This window comes from Ochlerotatus camptorhynchus, unplaced genomic scaffold (genome assembly GCF_037179485.1).
Source record: "Ochlerotatus camptorhynchus isolate MF236.1 unplaced genomic scaffold, CSIRO-AGI_Acam_v1.1 ptg000324l, whole genome shotgun sequence".
Taxonomy (NCBI): Eukaryota; Metazoa; Arthropoda; class Insecta; order Diptera; family Culicidae; genus Ochlerotatus; species Ochlerotatus camptorhynchus.
In genome coordinates, this window is record NW_027040812.1 from 1,662,421 (window position 1) to 1,685,854 (window position 23,434).

The 23,434-nt window shown below is 42.1% G+C and overlaps 1 protein-coding gene across 1 annotated transcript; it reads left to right on the forward strand.

The window, feature by feature from the left end:
- The first annotated feature begins 3,879 nt into the window (after positions 1–3,879).
- On the forward strand, positions 3,880–22,232 carry LOC135707985 (2-Hydroxyacid oxidase 1-like). The gene is made up of 2 exons (XM_065229895.1): positions 3,880–4,710; positions 21,495–22,232. Exons 1-2 carry the CDS (start codon positions 3,880–3,882, stop codon positions 22,230–22,232), a joined length of 1,569 nt encoding a protein of 522 aa, XP_065085967.1.
- Positions 22,233–23,434: the final 1,202 nt, after the last annotated feature.

Sequence of the window (23,434 nt, forward strand, 5' to 3'; positions counted from 1 at the left end):
TTTCGACTCTACGATTATAATCTTCATGTGCAGTGTTAATGGCTGCGTTGAGTTGGTTGCATATGTTATGACAGTGTTGTAAATTTGTGCTAGTGCTTTCCTTTTTGTATAATTTGTGTCCTTTCTGCTTTTTGTTCTTCAAATATTTAAGTTGTGGATTGAACCACTTTGGCAGTTTGTTGTTTTGTGTTCGCCTTCTTCTTTTTATTGGTACGGTTTCTGAAATTATGTTACGAATAATTGAATGAAATCTGCCAACTTCAGTGTCGAAATTTCTTTCAATACTTATTATATTTTGCCAATTTATTGTACATAGTCTACGTTTGGCTTCATCGTAATTTGCTTTATGATATTCCGGCACTTCCTCGTACTCCCAGTCGCTGAGGGAAGAAGTATTTTGTATGAAGATTGAATATTCAATTGCTGAGTCGCAGTGTTGGAAAAGTTCGCGATATTTCACGAAGTTCACCAAGGGAAAAGTCCGCAATTCATAGTGAGTTTTCGCGAACTTTTCCATCTTTGGCTGAGTGAAACACTTCATTTTTACCATAAAGGTGATAATGATGCATACACACAGAAGTCTTCAGTACAGTTTGTTAATAAAAGGTCTAAATATGTGTTTTGCTGATTTTTCACGTGGTTAATTTGATGTAGACCTAAATATGAGATTTTGTCAAAGAGAAATTGTAATGTTTCGTCTTCACCTACGAAAAAGCAAAAATGATTCGTTTTCAATGTCTGTGATAAAGTCTGCGTTGCGTTGGTTGAATTCGCCATAAATATGCAGTTTTATTTCAGGTTCCATATTTGACATAACAGTTTCGACAATTTGGAAAAAAAAATCAAAGGAATGTTTGTTCGCATGTTCAGGTGGGAAATACACAGGAGTAAAAATGTGTGTTTCACCAGCAATAAGTGCTTTGGCCCATACATGTTCAAATCAGTTTGTATTTCTTCGGAAGTAAAGTCTGCATTTATGGCAATGAGAACACCACCTCCAGACTTTTTCTTACAAAGATATAGAATTCGGTCGCGCCGGAGTACATTAAAATTGTTTCCAAAAATTTCTTCGCTTCTTACGCTTTCGTCTCAGCTGGTTTCAGTTCCAAGAATTACATTGAAAGATGAAGATACAAAATTTTGGTGAATTTCTTTCACTTTGGCTGAGTTTTTCATGCGATTGAAATTTTGGCAATACACCAGGATTTCAGTCACATTCTGTTGAGGCGAAAAAGTTTTTGGAAGATTATTTATACTTACATTTTTATTTTCTTCTGAAAGTGTCCGAACAGTGTTGTCCTTTGATGAAAAGGTTCCTTCCGAAGTGTGCGTCAATGTCGATAAAAATTTTGGGTGCTGTAGAAATTATATTCGGCTTCCCGTGTCGTTGTGTGCGTTCATTAGATTAGAACGCACGGTGTGATTCCAGGTCTGCCAGGGCGTCAATGCGTGGGATTCTAAGTTCTTCGTGGACGTCCAGGAAAATTTCGAGCAAAAGTTGTGTGTCCATTGGTAGTCCTTCGGCTGCTAGCATTAAAGTTGAACTTGTTTTCGTTATTCCGCGGACACATGTCATACTGAAGGCGGTTGGTTATGCAGGAAAGACAGATATGTTCGCACAGTATCCATGATTTTAGGGTCCCGCAGGCGTGCCTTCAAAAAGCGTCTGTCGCCGGCTGCAGATTGTTTCGTAAGCCTTACGACAGGCGGGCGCATTGGGTCTAGGAGTGGTGAGTCAGGCTTTTCGGTGCGGTAAGGGTCAATAGTTTCCCCTTTTTGAAAGTTTATAAATTTCGTTGTATTGTCTTTACTTGGTGGTCCAGAAAATTGTATGCGTGCTGCGGCTGATAATTCTTTGCAAAGTAGAATAACAACCCGATATCACCTAGATAACAAGTCTTGTTATCCCAGATATCATTTTGTTTTCAGTTGTTATCGCATAACTTATTTAGTTATCAGCCTTGATCAATTTTGTTATCAGTTGTTATCATGAAAAAATCACTATATATTTATTAACATGCATTGTTATGGACGATTAAACTTATGTCCTAGAGGATTTCAAGCACCTTACAGGTTTAGTTTTCTATTCTGATATGGCCAAAAATACTACAGCTGAGTATTTCAGGACAAAGAAGGCATCGGAACTTCCCAAAAAAATACCTTATTTGGCAAGCGATTTGCACGAGTGGCCGAAAGAGTAAATCTTTCGTCACTACAGTCACAATCAACAAGGAGATTTACCAGAAAGAGTTGCTGCTGAAGGGATTGCTACCAAAAGCCACAAAGAAAACCCTTTGTCTTGGCACGGTTCAGCATCATGCCATTATGCTAAAACTGTGATGGAGTGTTACGAAGAAAATCAAGTGAATATTGTATCAAAAACCGTAAATCCGCCAAATTGTCCAGAGTTACATCCAATCGAGGGATATTTATTGGGCTCTGATGAAGCGGAAGCTTCCTGGAAAGAAACAAGGAATCAAATATATCAAACACTTTCAACAAATTTGGACAAAGGCGGCCACCACGGTATCTGAGGAGTCTGTACAAACCCTAATGGAGTTAAGCGCAAAGTTCGAAAATTTTATGCAAATACCGAATAATTATGTTTAGATTTACCTCTCACCCCAGCAGGCCTGGGTTCAATCCTAATTGGCGTCGCCGGGATGTTCTGAGGCATAACATCGCTGATCACGCCTTCCTTCGGAAGGGAAGTATAGCCGTTGGTCCCTGGTTCATGAGTTGATGGGTAGGGTGCAGGAGTGAGACCTGCCTCCCTGGCGTGGGTAGCATTGGTGCTCAGCACGGAAAACAAGATCGACGGAAAACAAATCAAAAGAAGAAGAAAACATCCCATGAATCTGAAATAAACAACTACAATTGAAATATATTTGGGTTTTATTTAAGTTTTTATGTGTCCGGATTTTTGTGGATACAGACCTTATTATCCATTTAAGCAGAGCTATGACGCATGCTTCATTCATGGCTCCTTTGGGGCCTCCCTCAGTTCACTCAGTAAAGGCGCAGATATAAAGCAAAACTATGCTGTAGGTGGCTGGGTTCGACCCCCAGTCCGGTCTAGGACTTTTTCGGGTTGAAACTTCTTGACTTTCCTAGGCATAGAGTATGATTATACTTGCCACACAATTATACAAGTGCAAAAATGGTATAGGCTTAAAAAGCTCTCAATCAACAACTGTGAAAGTGCGTCTAGAATTCTAAGTTGAGTAGAGGGCCGTCGTAAATTCTGAGTAGGGACGTTATTAATTCCAAAGAAGAAAATGGGTTCTTCAGTTGCAAACCAAAAAGTCTCGACGAACGTTCTACCCCGTTTGAAAAAATCATGTAAATTTCTGTGATATCACACGTTATTAACGCAAGATTTGGCTTAACTTCACATGACACTTCATGTAAATTTAAGCGCGATATCGCATAAATTATCAATGTCATATTCAAGCTTGCAAACAATGTTGTTAGTTATGCCAACTATAACTCAAAATCAAACGAGGGGAGATATTTCACGATGATTAAAATTCAGATTTTTGTTTCTGTATAGCTTACTATTTCAATAAAATAATGAAGCATGAGCTGACGCTACGATTACTAAAGCATTGATTCAACTGCGGCTCATTTAAAATATCGACAGCTAGCCTTCCGGAAAAGTTTATCTGAATGCATCTACCCTTCCGATACCCAGTTCTACCAAGGATTTCGGAAGAATCATTATGCAAATTTATGCGATCGCCCATCCACCCTCTGCAGAAGTTATATAAGTCCTGTGGAAATCCTCGTCCCGAGTTTAGTCTTAGTTCGGTTGCACTCGATATAACTTCTCTACGCAGAGAAGCACGTGGTGCGTGCGCGCGATAACAAACCGGCATAATGTTCGATACATTATTCCGTGGCCGGCGCAATGACCGTCGAGCCCGCGAAGTAGCCAGCATTGGCGAGTATGAATCACGTGCAGCTGAAGCGTTGGAGCGGAACGCTCATGAATTCTTCCGAAGTGGTGCCGGTTGTGAGCAGACGATGCGGCTGAATAGGTCGTGCTTCGAAAAGATACGGATCAGACCTCGATGTTTGGCACGGGTCGGCAATCGCAGTTTGGCCGCCAGCGCGATGGGGTGTAACTTTAAGATGCCGTTTGGAATTGGACCGGTGGCACTCGCAAAGCTGGCACACTGTGATGGTGAAAAGGCTTTGGCCCGGGCGGCAAGGTCCATGGGAGTGCCCTTTGTTCTTAGTGCTCTGTCCAGTGTGTCACTGGAGGATGTTGCAGAGGCAGTGCCAAAGACTCCCAAGTGGTTTCAGCTGTTCATTTTTAAGGACCGAGAGATGACCGAAAATTTGATTCGTCGTGCAGAGCGGGCTCGATATAAAGCCTTAGTGGTAACGGTGGATTCACCAGTGATTGGACTGAGAAGGTCGGAGCTTAAGAATCCGACAAATCTCCCGTCCAAAGTGACGTTGGCGAACTTTTGCCCTCCACATAATAATGTTTGTTCGAAAAACATTACGGAATACGTGAGGAACCAGTTCGATCCGACGGTGGGATGGGACTCGTTACGGTGGTTGCTGAGCATAACCAGTTTGCCGGTGATTTTGAAGGGAGTTTTGACCAGAGAGGACGCTCTGATGGCAGTGGATCTGGGAGTGCAGGGAATCATTGTTTCCAATCACGGAGGACGACAGCTTGATAGTGTTCCGGCTACTGTAAGTTTGGTTTGATGGCAGTAGATTTGAAATCTTTGATGAAAATAGGGGACGGAGAAAGTACCGTCATGGGGGGCTACTTTTAACTCGGAGGGCTAATTTGTACACATTCAAATATGTTGAACGAAATGAAGTAGATTAAAGAATTGAATGTTTATCCATAACTTGCTACTGGGACTGCAGTGTACTTGATTATACACCCAGATTTGCTTGCAATAATGAGGGACTCATCATCGCAGGATGTTAGTGGAGACCGGAAGAATGGAGGATGAGATACACCGAGTTGCGGTTCAATGCAAAAAAAAATGGTGAACGAAAAATGTGGAGTGTGTTAGTGAGTGAAATTAATGATGTTGAAACAAATAGCAAACAAGTTTGCCGACTGGACCTGAACCACGAGCGTTGTTGATTATCAGACCTGTGCTTTCTCCACTGCTCTCTCCATGCATCGGGATATGGATAGGCAAAAAGCGAATAAGAAGCGCTCCTAGTACGATAACTTGATTTCGTATGCTTTTTCGGCTAAACAGGAATTGGAGAGAATCGTGGCAAGTGTGTGCGTCGTTCTACAATTTATAAATAAAAAGCAAATCAAATGCTTGCTTGTTTATTCGAAAGCGTAGACAAAACAAGAAATAAAATAATATTAAAAATCACTGCATCGTATGCAAGGTCAACTTATATCATTCGCTGCCGAGGATGATAGGAAATGCAACTAACATTGAATGTAATACATTTTTGGTTTGCGAGTGTAACATCTTCATGTCACTAAGTGCTTCTCAGAATTATGCGGAAAAGTTTAACTACGAGTTTTATAAAAAGTGTAACTTGACCCAAAATCGTTTTTGAAACTTGTAAAATCACGTAAAAGCTTCTCTCAAGAGTCGATACACATTCATAATACCGGATAGTGCAGGATATTTCATGAGAAAATTGTTTATAGCAATGCTATTGACAGGTAACGAAGGGAGTAGATGTTTCTCGATATTAAATCTCCACATTACAAACATATCATTATTTTTTAAAAGTTCTTTCAAACCTGTAATCATTCAATCAGACTTTTAACTTTGGGTTGTTGTTTTTGGATGGAGTTTATGATGTCGAATGACTTTGACCATTTAATTAGCAAATTATGAAGATTTATCACATGTCCAAAGTAGCCCCACTGTTCACATTTCAGACTGCGTTTTTGTACAATCTTGCTTGGTCGTTCATGTACTTCTCATTATACACCAATACAGCTAATCCTATTGTTATTTACTTTATTTATTTTATACGAACCTTTCAAAGTTCACTTACACCAAAAAAGTGTTAAAATATGCCCCGTCCAGCGGTTTTTCAAAATTACTGTTACATTTAGACGGTGTAAACTGAACTGTTAGCGATATACACTACCCGTCATAAGTGATGACTCGCGTGGAAAAGTATTGCAACACTCGTTTGAATATTGCATCACCCCCAAAAAAGTTTAGCATCACCCAAGAAAAGTTTATATTTTCACTTAAATTTGAACAAATTCACTGTATCACTGTTAAATTATTGTAGTAAACATTCAGAAAGCCAGAATTAGACTATGAAAGTGTTGCAGAAAGTGATGGCTCCCGGTAGAGAAGTTAGATATCACTATGGATAGTACTGAATCATTTCGAGCTAGAAATCATTTCAAATTTATTGATGTAGTAGATTTTCAGGTCTGATTCACATCCAATTCAAGTGATTTCAAACTTTTCAGCTCTGATTCACATCAAATTCAAGTGATTCCAAACTTTTCAGGTCTGATTCACATCCCATTCAAGTGATTTCAAACTTTTCAGCTCTGATTCACATCCAATTCAAGTGATTTCAAACTTTTCAGCTCTGATTCATATATTTCAAGTGATTTCAAAATTTTCAGGCCTGATTCACATCAAATTCAAGTGATTTCAAACTTTTCAGGTCTGATTCACATCAAATTCAAGTGATTTCAAACTTTTCAGCTCTGACTCACATCAAATTCAAATAATTTCAAACTTTTCAGGTCTGATTCACATCCAATTCAAGTGATTCCAAACTTTTCAGGTCTGATTCACATCCAATTCGAGTGATTTCAAACTTTTCAAGTCTGATTCACATCAAATTCATGTGATTCTTATCTTTTCAGGTCTGATTGACATCCAATTCAAGTGATTTCAAACTTTTCAGCTCTGATTCACATCAAATTCAAGTGATTTCGAACTTTTCAGCTCTGATTCACATCAAATTCAAGTGATTTCAAACTTTTCAGATCTGATTCACATCCAATTCAAGTAATTCCGAACTTTTCAGGTCTGATTCACATCCAATTCATGTGATTTCAAACTTTTCGGGTCTGCTTCACATCAAATTCATGTGATTCTAAACTTTTCAGGTCTAATTCACATCAAATTCAAGTGATTTTAAACTTTTCAGTTCTGATTCACTTCTAATTCAAATCATACCAAACTTTTGTGTATAGAATCGCAACGATTTCACGAGATTCTAAACTTTTCAGGTCTGATTCTCCGTGGATCGATATTATTCTTATGGCGGGTAAAATATATTAAATGATTAACTATTTTTCATAGTAATTTCAAACTTATCTACTAAGGATCAATAAATTTGAAACGATTTCTAGCTCGAAATGATTCAGTACTATCCATAGTGATATCTAACTTCTCCACCGTGAGCCATCACTTTCTGCAAAACTTTCCTAGTCTGATTAAGAGCTTTTTGAATGTTTACCACAATAATTTAACAGTGAATTTATTCAAATTTTAGTGAAAACATAAACTTTTCTTGGGTGATGCTAAACTTTTTCAGGTGATGCAATATGCAATACTTTTCCACGCGAGTCGTCACTTATGACGGGTGGTGTAATTGTATATCTTTGAATTGTTTACTTGCTTCAGAAGTGCGTTGTCAAATTTACAATTGTAGCCTTCACTAAATGATCAATCCTCGACGATTATTTCAATCAGTTCAATCTTCATCGATCGTTCCTTTTTATTTAATTTCTATTTAAACTCAGTGGTTTTCAGTAAAGTTGATAATGGAAAACATTCTTTTCTCTCAAATAGCCAATTGTCCCTTAAAGAAAGGCTTCGATAAAGCGAACGTAAATTTATTTTTCCTCAGTATGAGATCGCAACTCAGTGAGGAACACACTTGTTGGTTGCGCTACTTTGACGAGCTCGTCAAACCCCACGCTCCCCGAACGGTCGACGTAGACAGCCGAATCCATCCACACCCATCGTTCGAACAGAGGATTGTTGGAATACGGGACAATAGGAAGGTTACGGCAGATAAACAACAAATGCTTTTGTTCAAAGTTTCGTCTGGCTCATCTTGGCATACAAAACAATTATTAAGAACTAAATTTACTCTAATTGAACTCTTAAACTACAGGTATAACCACAAAATTAGTCTATCTAAAACTTAATTAAAAATTTAATCTAAAAATTTATTAATGATAGTGCGAGTGCGATACGGTCGACGGAAAAGAAGGAGAAAGGTTTTTAAAACTACTATATAAGCGAGCAGTGAAGGTGAGAATCGAACTTAAACTAAAATTTAGAGCTAATAATGGACTAAAGTAAAAACCTAATCAGAAATAGGACATAGATCGGACGGTAAAGTTGTTGTGGACAACCAAGCAGTAGAGAATCACAACAAGTAAGTTACTTTACGATGAGATTCAATGATAGACATTTATAAATAAGTTAAATTGCAGGATTTTGTAATTCTTTATTAACCACCCAATAAATTCACGAAATCACGATTCATCTGCTACCGCACAACATCTTACAAAATCTTGTTTGCACGTCGAGGATGTCTCGCAAATCGTCAACCAGATCCAGGTCGGAATTGAGTTCTGCCTTGGGTGCGGTAAGCCAACTTTTCGGTACAGGCGATGTGGGTAGCGCAGCAGACAAGGACACGGGAACTCCAATAACCGATGCAGATGTAGTTGCCGGGATCAACAGTCTCACTATCGTGACCAACGCGAAACGCGGAGCGAAGGACTCGATGAAATCGGCAACAGGCGCAAAGAGCGATGCAGCTGTGGTAAAAGTAGTTCCTCCCCCTCCTAGTCCTCAGGTAAATCTTGACGTTACATACCCAAAATAAAGGCTAGTGCTAATACTAAAGTCAATCCCGTCCGGTCGTCAAATATTGTCGTTAACGCGAGACCCAACGCGCGACTTGATCTGAACCAACGCGTTCATATAACTCGGTACAGTCATTGCGAGTTGTGTAGTGAACGTGATACTAGTAGAATGGTGCAGTGTGATGGTTGCGATAAGTGGTATCATTTCTCTTGTGTAGAAGTGACTAGTGGCATAGCGGACTACAGCTGGATTTGTCCAAAGTGTCCATACATGCATTTCGGCGCAAGTCATCAAGAGCAGCAGACACCAATGCTCCAGCAGATTCAACCGGTAGATCCACCCCCCAACTCTGTAAGTTCAAAGAAGTCCACCGGAAAGGCAAGCAGTAACCGGAGCAATCAACGGAAGGTCGATCGACTATTGCAGAAGCTGGAAGAGCAGAAGCAGTTGGAACAAAAGTTTTTGGATGAAAAATACCGCATTTTGGATGAAGAGGACGCTGACGATGAAACTGTCGCCAGTGATGATGATGTAGGATCCGAGGAGATGTCCAAAGTGAGAGGATGGCTGAGAGATACGGAAAAGTGTGGTGAAGATTCTGATTCCGGTCTGGTGGAAGAAGAGTTGAACGATGATCAACTGCAAGCTGTCATTCAGCTGGCACCGACTATGGGGCAGACGGAACCGCAATCATCTCTACATGGTTTCGTTCCTAACCAACGTTCAACGCCTCAAGAGACCGTTCGTATGGATCCGAGGTTGAGGAGCCGTGTAATGCAACCTTCCGTTCCAGCACCGATCCCTGAAAGCCTGTTCCGCCGACCACCGGCACCAGTTCCAGAGGAGCCATTTCGTCAGCCTGTTGTTCCAGATACCCAGTTCCGTCAACCACCAGCCACAGCTCCAGGAGTCCTGTTCCGTCAACCACCAGCCACAGCTCCAGGAGTCCAGTTCCGTCAACCATCAGCTACAGCTCCAGGAGTCCTGTTCCGTCAACCACCAGCCACAGCTCCAGGAGTCCAGTTCCGTCAACCATCAGCCATAGCTCCAGAAGTCCAGTTCCGTCGACCACCGGCACCTGTTCCAGAAGGCCTGCTCCGAAGGTCGCCTTCGCACACGCTTCCAGAAGACCAGTTCTACCGACCACAAGTACTTCGGTCAGCTGCAGCTTTAGAAACACATAACTACCTGCCACAGGATCTTCGGCCTGCTCCAGCTCCAGGAATCCAGTTCCATCATTCGCAAGTCCCTCGAGTGGCTCCAGCTCCAGGAGTTCAGGGCATTCGGCCGCCACCTGCTGCACCAAATGAACACTTCTGGCCAGAACCAACAATCGTCCCGGAAAGCCAGTATCGTCAACCTTCAGGGTCAAGGAATGAAATGCTTCAAGGAGATTCAACATCCCGAGGTTTCGGAAATCCGGAACCAGCTGCTCGCAATGTCGAAGAGAACGTGTGCATCCTCAACCGAAGCCAGTTAGCAGCACGTCAGGCTGTATCCAAGGAGTTACCGGAGTTTTACGGAAATCCTGAAGATTGGCCGCTGTTCTTCTCCATGTACAACTCTTCAACGAAGATGTGTGGCTTCTCCAACGAAGAAAACATGCTTCGGCTTCGAAAATGCTTGAAGGGCAAGGCTCTAGATGCTGTACGATGCCGGCTACTCCACCCATCCAACGTTATCGGTGTAATTTCTACGTTGAAAATGCTATATGGAAGACCAGAAGCAATCGTTCAGGCATCAGTTAGGAAGATTCGGTCATTACCATCGCCACAAGTGGAAAAACTCGACACTCTTGTCAATTTTGCATTGACGGTCGAAAACCTGGTAGCTACGATAGAGGCATGCGGCGTCGAAGATTTCGTATACAATGCGTCTTTGAAATGTGAGCTAGTGGATCGTCTTCCTCCTGGGCTGAAGCTGGATTGGGCGAAGTATTCCAGAAATAATGCAGCACCAAATCTGCTTGATTTCAGTTATTGGCTGTACTCGATCGCGGAAGATGCTAGTTCAGTTATGCAAACTTCGTTCAGCACGCAAAGAATTCGTGGAGCAAAGAATGATGGATTTATCAATGTCCACTCTGAAGCAGAATCAGAACTGTCCCGATCAGCAGCTGCAAAGACTCGGGGTATCCACGGATCATCATCAGCGCCAATGACAGAATGCATCACATGCAGAGGTCATTGTCCGTCAGTTGCAAAGTGCAAAAGATTTGCTGAGTTAAGCCTAGTTGCAAAGTGGGCTGTTGTACGAGAGAGAAAGCTGTGTCGCAAATGTCTGCGTAAGCACAATGGATCATGCAGGCAGCAAAAACCGTGTGGGATCAAAGGATGCATCTTTTTGCATCATCCGTTGTTGCACAATGACCACCAGGAGGTTGAAAAGGAACGTTCTGGCCAAACCTTTGCTACCGGAAGTTGCAATATTCACCAACTTCAAACTAGCGAAGTCCTGTTCAGGATTGTTCCCGTGCTAATCCACGGTCCATCAAAATCCATCCAGACATACGCGTTCATAGACGACGGTTCAGAGCTGACACTGATGGAAGATAGCCTTGCAGAGGAGCTTGGCGTAAAGGGGCCTCGAACACCGCTGTGCTTAAAATGGACGGGTGGTACCAAGAGAGTGGAGAATGAATCCCAGAAGGTAGATGTGGAAATATCAGCCATCGGAAATACCTCGAAGTCGCACAGGATGTCCAACGTACATACGATTCAGAACCTACAACTTCGGCCGCAAACGTTAGTGTATTCTGAGTTACTGCAACGGTATCAACACCTCGGTGGACTACCTGTCGAATCCTACAGTAACGTATGCCCTCGAATCCTGATTGGGCTTGACCATGCGTCGCTTGGGCATGCTATGAAAAGTCGAGAAGGAAAGCCATACGAACCTATCGCCGTCAAAACACGCTTGGGATGGATAATCTACGGGAGTTGTTCACGAACACAGCGAAACCAAAACTACGTGAATGTCCATACGATTAAAGTATGTGAGTGCAATCTTGATTCCGACGATAACCTGCACAGCGCAATGAAGAACTACTTCACTCTAGATAGCCTTGGAGTGGCAAAACCAGAAAAGATTTTGCGGTCAACGGAAGAACAACGTGCCTTGGAAATGCTCGAAAAGCTGACAATCCCAAAAGAAGGGCGGTACGAAACGGGACTCCTCTGGAAGTACGATGATGTTCGTTTTCCAAGTAGCAAAGGAATGGCTTACAGAAGATGGCAGTGTTTAGACCGGCGCATGAAGCGGGATGAGGAGTTTGCAAAAACCGTGACGACGAAGATGGATGAATACGTGGATAAACGCTACGTTCGGAAGTTGTCGGATGATGAACTCAATATGCATCAGTCTAAGGAATGGTACTTACCCGTGTTCCCTGTTGTGAACCCCAACAAACCGGGTAAGGTACGGCTAGTCTGGGACGCAGCTGCTCCTGCTTATGGCGTTTCACTCAATTCGCTGTTACTCAAAGGCCCTGACCTTTTGACGTCGCTACTTGCAGTTCTCGTCCAGTTTCGTGAATTCCGGATCGCAATTTGCGGGGATATCCGGGAGATGTATCTGCAAGTTCTACTGAGGCAAGATATTCGACTGTGCTTCTTCTGGAAGGGCGATGAAGGCAACGCGGATCCTAAGGTGTACATCATGTTGGTGTTACCGTTCGGAGTGTCGTGTGCTCCAAGCATTGCGCAGTACGTCAAAAACACCAACGCCCAACGGTTTGAGAAGGACCATCCCACCGCTGTTCAAGCTATCGTCGACCAGCATTACGTAGATGACATGCTTGTAAGCGTGGAAAGCGAGCAAGAAGCAGTGGATCTCGCACGGGATGTAAAGAAAATTCACCATGAAGCCGGCTTTGAAATGAGGAACTGGATCTCAAATAGCCCGGATGTTTTGGAGGCGTTACATGAACGAAATACGGAAGAGAAGGACCTTAATATGGCAGAAGGAGTGATAACCGAGAAAGTGCTCGGAATGTGGTGGAATACGTCCACTGATTGTTTCACCTTCAAGGTTTCTCCACGGTACGATCCTGAGCTAATGTCGGGGCAGCGGACACCAACGAAGCGCGAAGTGCTCAGAACCTTGATGATGATCTTCGATCCTTTAGGACTCATTGGCCACTTCTTGATGTTCCTGAAGGTGGTACTGCAGGAAATTTGGAGAACATCCGTCGGATGGGATGACCCGATCGAAGAAAAACAGTTTGAGATGTGGATGCAATGGCTGAAGGTCCTTCCTGAAGTGGCAAAGGTAGAAATCCCGCGGTGCTACAGGACGGCTACATCTGTTGGAGGTTCCAACGAAGTACAAATGCACATCTTCGTCGATGCTAGCGAGAAGGGTTTCGCGGCGGTGGTGTATCTGCGATTCAAGGAGGGGCCCATCATCGAAACTGCGCTGGTTGGATCGAAGACTCGTGTTGCACCAATCAAATTTCTGTCGATTCCGCGCTCGGAGCTTCAAGCTTGCGTTATCGGAGTCAGGTTTGCGAACAGCATAGCACAGTCACTGTCTATCAAGGTGAATAGACGCTACTTCTGGACGGATTCCAGTGATGTCATCAGCTGGCTCAAATCCGATCATCGTCGGTATAGCCAATTTGTTGCTTTCCGAGTGAGTGAGATACTAGAAGCTTCGGAAGTTTACGAGTGGCAATGGATCCAAACTAAAAAGAACGTTGCTGATGATGGCACGAAGTGGAAACGGGTGCCTGACATGACTAGAACTAGCCGATGGTTTAACGGACCGGAATTTCTCAAGAACATTGAAGGAGAATGGCCTGTGGAACTACACATCGAAGGACCTACTACGGAGGAACTGCGCCCACATTTGCTCGTTCACGTCAAATTACCGGAGCCAATCATTGACCTCCAAAACTGCTCTAAATGGACTCCACTTGTCCGTCGAACTGCATACGTGTTTCGATTCATCGGGAACTTGAGGACATCCAGACCCGAAGAAAGAACTATTGGAGTGTTGACGAGTTCAGAGCTAGCTACGGCTGAAAACTATTTGTACCGGCTTGCTCAGGGAAGTTCTTACCCAGATGAGGTAGCAGTACTATCGGGCATACGAGCGTCGGAAAACTTCACATTAACGATACCGAAGAACAGTTCAATCTATCATCTTTGTCCGTTTCTAGACGAACATGATGTACTCCGCGTTCGTGGTAGAACCATCAGTTGTCCGTTTGTTAATCAGGATGCGGTGAATCCTGTTATTCTTCCACGAGACCACCACATCACCCGTCTCGTCATATCCCACTACCACAGCAAATATCATCATCAAAACCATAACACAGTTATCAACGAGCTGCGGCAGCGATACAGCATCCCTCGTCTGAAGGCTGCCTACAACAGGATCCGTCAATGCTGTCAGCAATGCAAGAACGACCGTGCACGACCGCAACCACCGGCTATGAGCGACTTGCCACTACCTCGCCTAGCTGCCTATGCTCGTCCGTTTACTTATATGGGGGTGGACTACTTTGGTCCAATTGTGATCATCCTTGGGCGTCGTCTCGAGAAGCGTTGGGTACTTCTCGCCACTTGTCTTACCACTCGCGCCATCCACTTGCAAATCGTTCAGTCAATGACTACTGATTCTTGTATTATGGCACTACGAAACGTCATGGCTAGGAGGGGTGTACCTGCAGTCATATATAGTGATAGAGGTACGAACTTCCAGGGAGCTAGTAGGGAACTCGAAGAAGTTATGGTGAATTTGGATCGAGAGCGTCTTGCAGCGGAGTTCACCACTTCACATACTACCTGGAGCTTCATTCCTCCCGCTTCGCCGCATATGGGAGGAGCGTGGGAACGACTCGTTCGAACCGTCAAACAGAACCTTGCCAAACTGAAACCCAACAGAACGCTGTCCCATGAAGTCCTCGAAAACATGCTTGCAGAGGTAGAGAATATTGTGAATTCTCGCCCATTAACCAGTATTCCTCTCGATGATGACCAGTCACCGGTGCTAACGCCCAATCATTTTTTGCTGGGATCAAGCAACGGATTAAAACCTTGGGTTCCGTTTGACGACAGCTCAGAAGTGCTCAAAAACTGCTGGGAGCTTTCTCAAACCTTAGCCAATCAATTCTGGAAACAATGGCTACACGACTATCTTCCTTCCATCACTCGTCGCACGAAATGGTTTATGGAGGTGAAACCCATCAGAGTCAACGATATCGTCGTCATCGTGGACCCGAAACTTCCTCGGAACACCTGGCCCAAAGGCCGAGTTATTGGGATCAAGCAGGGATCGGACGGGCAGGTGCGAAGTGCTACTGTGCAGACTTCTGGTGGCATCTACGAGCGACCAACTGTGAAGCTTGCCGTGCTCGACGTAGGCGTTGAAAGCAATGCGCATCAGGACGACCAGAAGCCCATTCCGGGGGGGAGTGTTGGTTGCGCTACTTTGACGAGCTCGTCAAACCCCACGCTCCCCGAACGGTCGACGTAGACAGCCGAATCCATCCACACCCATCGTTCGAACAGAGGATTGTTGGAATACGGGACAATAGGAAGGTTACGGCAGATAAACAACAAATGCTTTTGTTCAAAGTTTCGTCTGGCTCATCTTGGCATACAAAACAATTATTAAGAACTAAATTTACTCTAATTGAACTCTTAAACTACAGGTATAACCACAAAATTAGTCTATCTAAAACTTAATTAAAAATTTAATCTAAAAATTTATTAATGATAGTGCGAGTGCGATACGGTCGACGGAAAAGAAGGAGAAAGGTTTTTAAAACTACTATATAAGCGAGCAGTGAAGGTGAGAATCGAACTTAAACTAAAATTTAGAGCTAATAATGGACTAAAGTAAAAACCTAATCAGAAATAGGACATAGATCGGACGGTAAAGTTGTTGTGGACAACCAAGCAGTAGAGAATCACAACAAGTAAGTTACTTTACGATGAGATTCAATGATAGACATTTATAAATAAGTTAAATTGCAGGATTTTGTAATTCTTTATTAACCACCCAATAAATTCACGAAATCACGATTCATCTGCTACCGCACAACAACACTGTTGAACCACCTTACTTGATCCAATAATGGGCTGTCTATATGTGAACAGTTTAGTGGCGAGGGGTGCTCTGCGATTGTCCATCATTCAAACATATATCTGGATGATGGACCTTCTGGGAAAAGGGGGTAGGGGGGCCTAAAATCTTTATAGAAGATTTGGCCTTGGTTGGACTGGTGATATGACAAAGTATACCTTGATCACTTGATAGTCAACTAAATATTATTTTGTTGTTCCTTGTAAGAGGTGCCTGGAACCATCCGCGCTCTCTCGACTGTTAATCACGATCGAGCCAATAATAATTAAGTATTTGCCGAACCATAACTTTGGCACACATAATTAAAACCTGTACTAGAAAATGTTTTCCTTATGAATTAGTTTAGTTTTTAAATAGAATGTTTAGTTATTTTTTTAGAATTAAAATAAGTTTAAAAATCTAAATTTTCATTTCTGCGGTGAAGTTGATCATGCAGGTTTTTATAACTACACTATAATATTCAGAAGTAATCATTTATACTTGATTCAAGTCGCTGAAGAAGAATTCAATAATTTCAAAAGTTGTGGTTTGTGAAAAAAAACTGCATATTTTGTTGTGAAATAGTAGAAAATTTGCCGAAATGTAGACAATTAATGTAACTGTTTCACATATGTTCATTTCTATGATATCAAATCGTTCCTTTTAACGAAGTTTGTTTTCAGATTCAGATTCAGTGACCCAACATGAAGTAGAATATCTAATTTCACCGAACACAGCACCAGAATAAATGCTGATAATGATTGGATTTGAGGAACAGTTAAAAGTTGCACATTTCGTCACTTCCACACAATTGTACATTAGGAGCGATAGAATCGTATATTAGAGAAATCGCATTAAATGTACAATTTAAAACAACTCAATGAAATCGTGAACAAATTGTCTCTTCACGATATCATGATAATGGATTGAGAGAGCCGGGTGTGACCTGTGTGAGTCATCTCCAGGCTTCGCACAGGTCACACCTGGCTCTCACACGATTTCGGCGGAGGAGTTTTCCGCAAGACCTGCGTCGTCTGTAATATTCCAGCCACCGTCGAGCATATCCTCTGCGAGTGTCCAAAGTAGCTCGTAGCAAAGCTCGTGCGGCTACACTACGGCCTTTTGGGGAATATCTGGACGACGAACCTTCGATCCTGGCTACCCTGATCTCCTTCCTGAAGGACGCTGGATTGTTTTTCAATGTTTGATTCCTTCCTTTCGGCTGTCGGGGCATCTCTACCACGGTGGAGCTCTGCCTTGTTCGGATTAGTCAATAAATTAACTCAATGTCAATGGTCTTGTTTGTTCTTCTGTGTTTCCCAATTCTAAATGTTGTCCAACCAAAACTCTGTAAATTCCACCTGTGTCTTTTTCCCAAGGCAGGACCTCTAATATTTTTTCCTGCAAAGTAAAGAACTAGCCAATGGCTAAAATTCACTAAAAAAAATGATAATGGATTATTGGAAAACGAAAATTGAACGGCACAGTTAGTGATCAACTTCACCTCAATGATTAACTTCACCCTGTTTTACGGTAATACAAAGTGCACACCCGATAGGTACAAAGTCTCATGAACTCAGTTAAACCGAGTCATGCCTAATTTGGTTCAAAATTCTGATTAACCCAATTTCGTTTGTGTCAGAAATTGATGCGCCAATGTCAACCCTTAACCAACCGAGACAGATCTAATGGTTCGTTCTCGACAACTATGTAACTAAATTGTAATCTGTTTGATGCATCTTCGAAGATTTGGGCCAAAATTTATCATAACACACGTTTCCTTATGATCCTCCCTTTTTGTGGGGGACGGATATAGTTGTGATGAAATTCGGGCTCTCAAGTATCATACTTTGACGAAATTTTATCAGAAACTAATCATTCATGATAGGAACAGGTTCCGGAAATCTATCGAGCGACATATTATTGTTCTTAGAATGTTATGGACATTATAAAAGGAGTCATATCATTTTTTGGATTGAATTGACACGTGATTGACTTTAGAACAGGTACTGGATGCCCTGGAGGAAGTGACCAATTTTCCACTGCCTATCGAGCGACATAGCATTGATCTCAGAATTGTATGGACATTTTGGAACAGGCCATCTATTTTTTTCTGGATCGCATTGGCCATGTGGTGGCCCCGGAACAGGTTCCTGAAGCCTTGAGGAAATTGGCCAAATTTCCACTAAAAAAGCCTATCGAGCGACATAGCATTATTCATTCAGAATTATATGGACATTTCAGAAACCTATCAAGAGGCACTGTTCTCAGCGTTTTATGGACATTTCGGACGAGGCCATTTTTATCTTTTTTGGATCCCATTGGTCATGTGGTTGCTCAGGAATAAGTTCCGGATCCCGTAGCCAAAGTGGCCAACTTTCCACTGCAGAAGAAACCTATCAAGCGACGTATTTTTGTTCTCAGAATGTTATGGACATTTTAGAAGAGGCCATATAATCTTTTCTTGATCACATTGGCCAGTTGGTTGCCCTGGAACAGGTTTCTGAAGGCCTGGGGGAAGTGGCTAAAATTCCCACCACAAAAAAAAAAAACTATCAAGTGACATATAATTGATCTCAGAAATTTTAACACATTACAGAAGAGGCCATGTCATATTTTTTGTATTACATTGGTCACGTGATGGCCCCAGAGTAGGTTCCAGACGCCCTGGAGAAGTTGCCAGAAAAAACCTTTCAAACGAAACATTATTGTTCTCAGAGTAGCGGCGCCGGTGGTGTAGTGGTAAGCGTGATTACCTCTCACCCCAGCAGGCCTGGATTCAATCCCAGTCGGCGCCACCGGGAAGTTCTGAGGCGTAACATCTCTGATCTTGCCTTCCTTCGGAAGGGAAATGAAGCCGTTGGTCCCCGGTTCATGAGTTTATGGGTCGATATGTAGGGTCCAGGTGTGGGAGCTGCCTCCCTGGCGTCGGTAGCATTGGTGTTCAGCACGGAAAACAAGATCGACGGAAAACAAATCAAGGAAAAAAATTGTTCTCAGAATTTTATGAACATTTTCTGGGTAGAATTGGTCATGTGGTGACCCTGAAACAGGTTTCGGACGTCCTGGGGGAAGTTGCCAATTTTCTACTGCAAAATAAACCCATCAAGCGACATATCATTGTGCTCAGAACTGTATGGACATTTCAAAAGAGGTTCTCTCTTTTTTCTGGATTGCATTGTCCATGCGGTGGCTCCGGAACATCTTTCGAAAGCCATGGGGGAAATGGTAAATTTTCCACTGCAACAGAAACCTATCGATTTATGTGCGTGTGCCGTGTGCGTGATATCGAGCATGTTGTTTGGTTATGCACCCTATACTGTGTTGTCAGATCTGAGTTATACACATCGCTCAGGGCCCGAGGAAAACAACCCGCGATACCCGTTAGAGATATCTTGGCTAGCCGAGATTTCGACTATTTGAGTTTAATGTATGTATTTAAAAACAGATAGACCTGAGGATTTAGTAATTAGTGTCATCTTGTGTTCTCCCAAGTTGTTAGCTGACCATCGGTGTACCCCCATGTTTGTCTTTTTCATCAGTATGTCGCTTAGTTCGAGATCAAGAGCACATTGCTCTCCAAACCTTGTGTTCTCAATCCCTACCCTGCCATCCATTTGTTACAATTTTTTACCCCTAAATTCGAGATAGCCGCGAGTAATCGGCCCCCGCTTTACTAATATTAGTTTTAAGTAATGTTGTTATACGATTAACATCGGCTCCGCAAAGCTACAGCAAATGGGCCTGAAACAATAAACGCATTATTAAAAAAAAAGAAACCTATCGAGCGACATATCATTGTTTTCAGGATGTTATGGACGTTCCAGAAGAGGCCGTATATTTAACCTTTCTCGATTGAATTGACAACGTGATGGCCTCGGAGCAGGTTCTGGATCCCCTGAGGAAAGTGCCAAATTTTCTACTGCCAAAGGACCCTATCAAGCGACATATAATTTTTCTAAGAATTTGGTCTATGAACATTTTATGGTGTTCATTTTATTGAATAAAGTGTTACACAGTTCGAAAAAGTAGAGTAAGCTGCTGTTCAATATGATGCACATAAATGGAGAGCAACATATCATATAGGGGAAATCACGGCTTCGGCATGCCAGACTATTTTCGGCAACCCAAATTGAAACACTATTTTCACTGGATTTTCTCACGAAAACACTTCGCTGAATGCATGCAAACAATTCTTTATGCTTTCAGCTTCAATTTGACTATATTTTTACCACTGAGAAAAAGCAATCTAGCAAGGTTTTCTTGAAATGAAACACACGCTCTACAAATTGTAGCTGATTTCGAGTTGCCGATAATAGAACAGCAGATTTACATGCAGTTCAAATGGAACGGTTGCCGAAGAAAAACTGGTTGCCGACAATACTCGCTCTCACTAGAGAAGATTGGAGCTTTGTAAAAGCGTTTCAAAACAGTTTTTGACAATTCTTTCGACTGAAATTGTTAGAGCAGCTGGCAGCAAAAGATTGTAAACAAAACAATACTGCATATGTGTGCGGTCCTTAGAGAAAAAGGCTATAGAAAGAAGGTCGCTGCTTAGGTTGCCGAGAATACGTAAATTCCCCCGTAATTTTCATGAAATGTTATAAATATTGTATGCAAAAGCCCATTTTTGTAAACAACATTGCTTACAAGTTGTTTGTTTGCGTGAAATAAGATACAAGTTTACGAGAGTGAATGTTTACATCACAATTAAAATTGAGAATCTTTGCTTTGTAGTTTTCATTGTTATTGATGAAAAAATGATGCCATTGAGCTTAACTATTCAAATAACTTGAATGTCTTGGCAGATCAAAATGTCATGGCTTGGCATAACATTAACAGTTTTCAACGAATTTTACTCTTCAGCGCCAAGCACAATATTAAGTTCTTGTCAGAATTTGAGGCTAAAACGGTAAAAATATTGAAAACCTCTCTTATGTCCACCCTCATGGTAATGACTTCTTGGTACTTTTGTAATTTCCTGTTTACACTTATAGGCTGACAAAAATCATCATCAGCATGAATTTAAAAATTTATGTCGTCTCCTTTCCTCTTGCAAAACCTGGTTTTGAATGTTTGACCCTGGTAATACAGGATATCGGTGACCAGCCATATTCGGTATCGGTATTACTGGTTGTGAAACTCCTAGTGGATGCAGCAACATTAACTGTTGTCATAAAATACAGCACAACGTTTTCATAAAGTTCATAAACATTTTACTTTTAGTTTCTACAACAAATAAATATCAATCGAAAATTGCTTGCAACCATTCAAATTCTTAAAAAAAAAAATTCGCCAGTTACTAATTATTCAACATCTTCGATATTAAGATGGTCGCATGATGATCAGATCTCTAGTAAAGTTCCTTCACTGATGTTTTAAATTGGTTTGTTTGTTTTAAAATACAAACTGTAAAAATACCATCCTTTTACAATCTACTAAATTCTACTACATCTAGCAGGATAAAACTGTTCTAAAAAATTTCTTTACATAAATTTAAGGATTGAATTTAGGTGTGGATACATTTTGAATAAAATATAAATAAAAATAACACACCATGATAAAACAAAAAAGCACGAGCTAATAAAAATGCCCTTCTATTTGCAGATTGAAGTTCTCCCGGAGATCGTTCAAGCGGTAGGCAACCGCCTGACAGTGATGTTCGATGGCGGAATAACCCAGGGTACAGACATTTTCAAAGCCCTTGCCCTGGGAGCAAAGCTCGTCTTCATCGGCCGGGCAGCTATGTGGGGTTTGGCGGTGAACGGGCAGAACGGTGTCGAAGATGTACTGGATCTGCTAAAACTTGAGCTCGATTCAGCCATGGCAATATCCGGTTGCAAAACAAGCAAGCTAATCACCGAGAACCGTGTCCGGTACGAGTCGGAATATCTGATGCCACGCATGCATATCCTGGAAAGAGCGGATACTAGTAACTTTGATGAAGAAGAGAATGCTGTGGAACATCAAGTGAGAGAGGACATTAAAGATGACGAAGACCGGAGCTCGCCGGATCAGGAGGTAGAAGTGTTGATTCCAACCGGCGAAGATGGCTTGGAAAAGTTCCCGAATGGAGGTGATGGAGTGGATGAGTGTGGCAAGAATGTTAGTCCTTGGTGTAAAACGGTGAACACGGACGTGGTGGAGCTGGTGCGGGCTCCACCCAGAATTACCCGGGAAGTTCGCATCGTTCCGGAGGTGGCGAAAGTACTCAACAGGAATATTAAAGCGGATATTGCCCGGCGAGATTATTTGAAGAATCGGTATTCTAATAGGAAGGCGGCTTCAATGCACAATTTAGCGGGTGGTACCAAGTTTACGGAAGATTGTAGATGTATTATGTAGATAATTTTGTGTAACTCGGCCCGCCGCTCGGCTAAAATCAATAAAATTAAATGATTAAAGTTTTCAATTTTAAGTTAAGTTTTAAGTTCGTTTATTTGGAAGGCTCAATCGCGTTAGCTTTACGGAGCCGATAGTTCATTGTTCTTTGTTTGTAACAAAAATGACTTCATTCTATGTCTAGTAGGAGTTGGGCCGAATACTCGCGGCTTACCCGAGGTTAGAGATGTACATTGTCGAAGGATAGGATCAGGGAAAAAGCTTGAAGGTAAGGTTTCGTTGTCTTATCAGAGCGTTTTTTTTTTTTTTTATTATTATAGTCACTTTAACACTCTTGGGTCATTCGTGACTTGTCCGGGGTGAGATTTGAACTCATGACTTTGGCGTGAAAGGTATGGATGTTAACCATTACGCCGGGGTCGCCCCCCCCCCCCCCGTTTATCAGAGCGTTGTCACCAGTATGAACGGTAGTAACCGCACTAGTTTCGTCTGGAGTTTGACCGGATAGTATGGTTTAGTAATTAGCGCATCATGTGCTAGTGTAACTTTGTACATAAAATTTAACATAACGATAAATAGCCTTTTTGTTTTGGATATTTTTAAGTTGTATATTTCTATAGTTTGATATCCAACGAGATGGCCTACATACAGTATCCCTAATAATTTATAGAACGTTTCGCATAACAAGTTGTATAATTAAATTCTAATATTACGAATTGCGGTCCCAAGTAACAAAAATGAATCAAAAATTACTCTGAGAATTGAATAAATCAATGCAAGAAGTATTTGAAATTGAATATAGTGTATATAATTTTTTTCCTTGATTTGTTTTCCGTCGATCTTGTTTTCCGTGCTGAGCAAAAATGCTACCGATGCAATGGTGGCAGCTCCCACACCTGGTCCCTACCTATCGACCCATCAACCCATGAACCGGGAACCTGCAAGCGCCGGTGGTGTAGTGGTAAGCGTGACTGCTTTCTAACACCCCAATGGGTCTGGGTTCAATCCCCAGCCGAGGTCGATGGGATTTTTCTGAGGCATAAAAATATCTGGTCACGTCTTCCTTCGGAATGGAAGTAAACCGTTGGTCCCGGCCCATGTGTGTTGTGAATGGGTGCGATATCCTACGCAGGTGTGGAAGCTGCCTTCCTGCACATTCGGTTGCCGTCAATGGATGGCAATCGATGTCCGTCAGTGATTGGCAC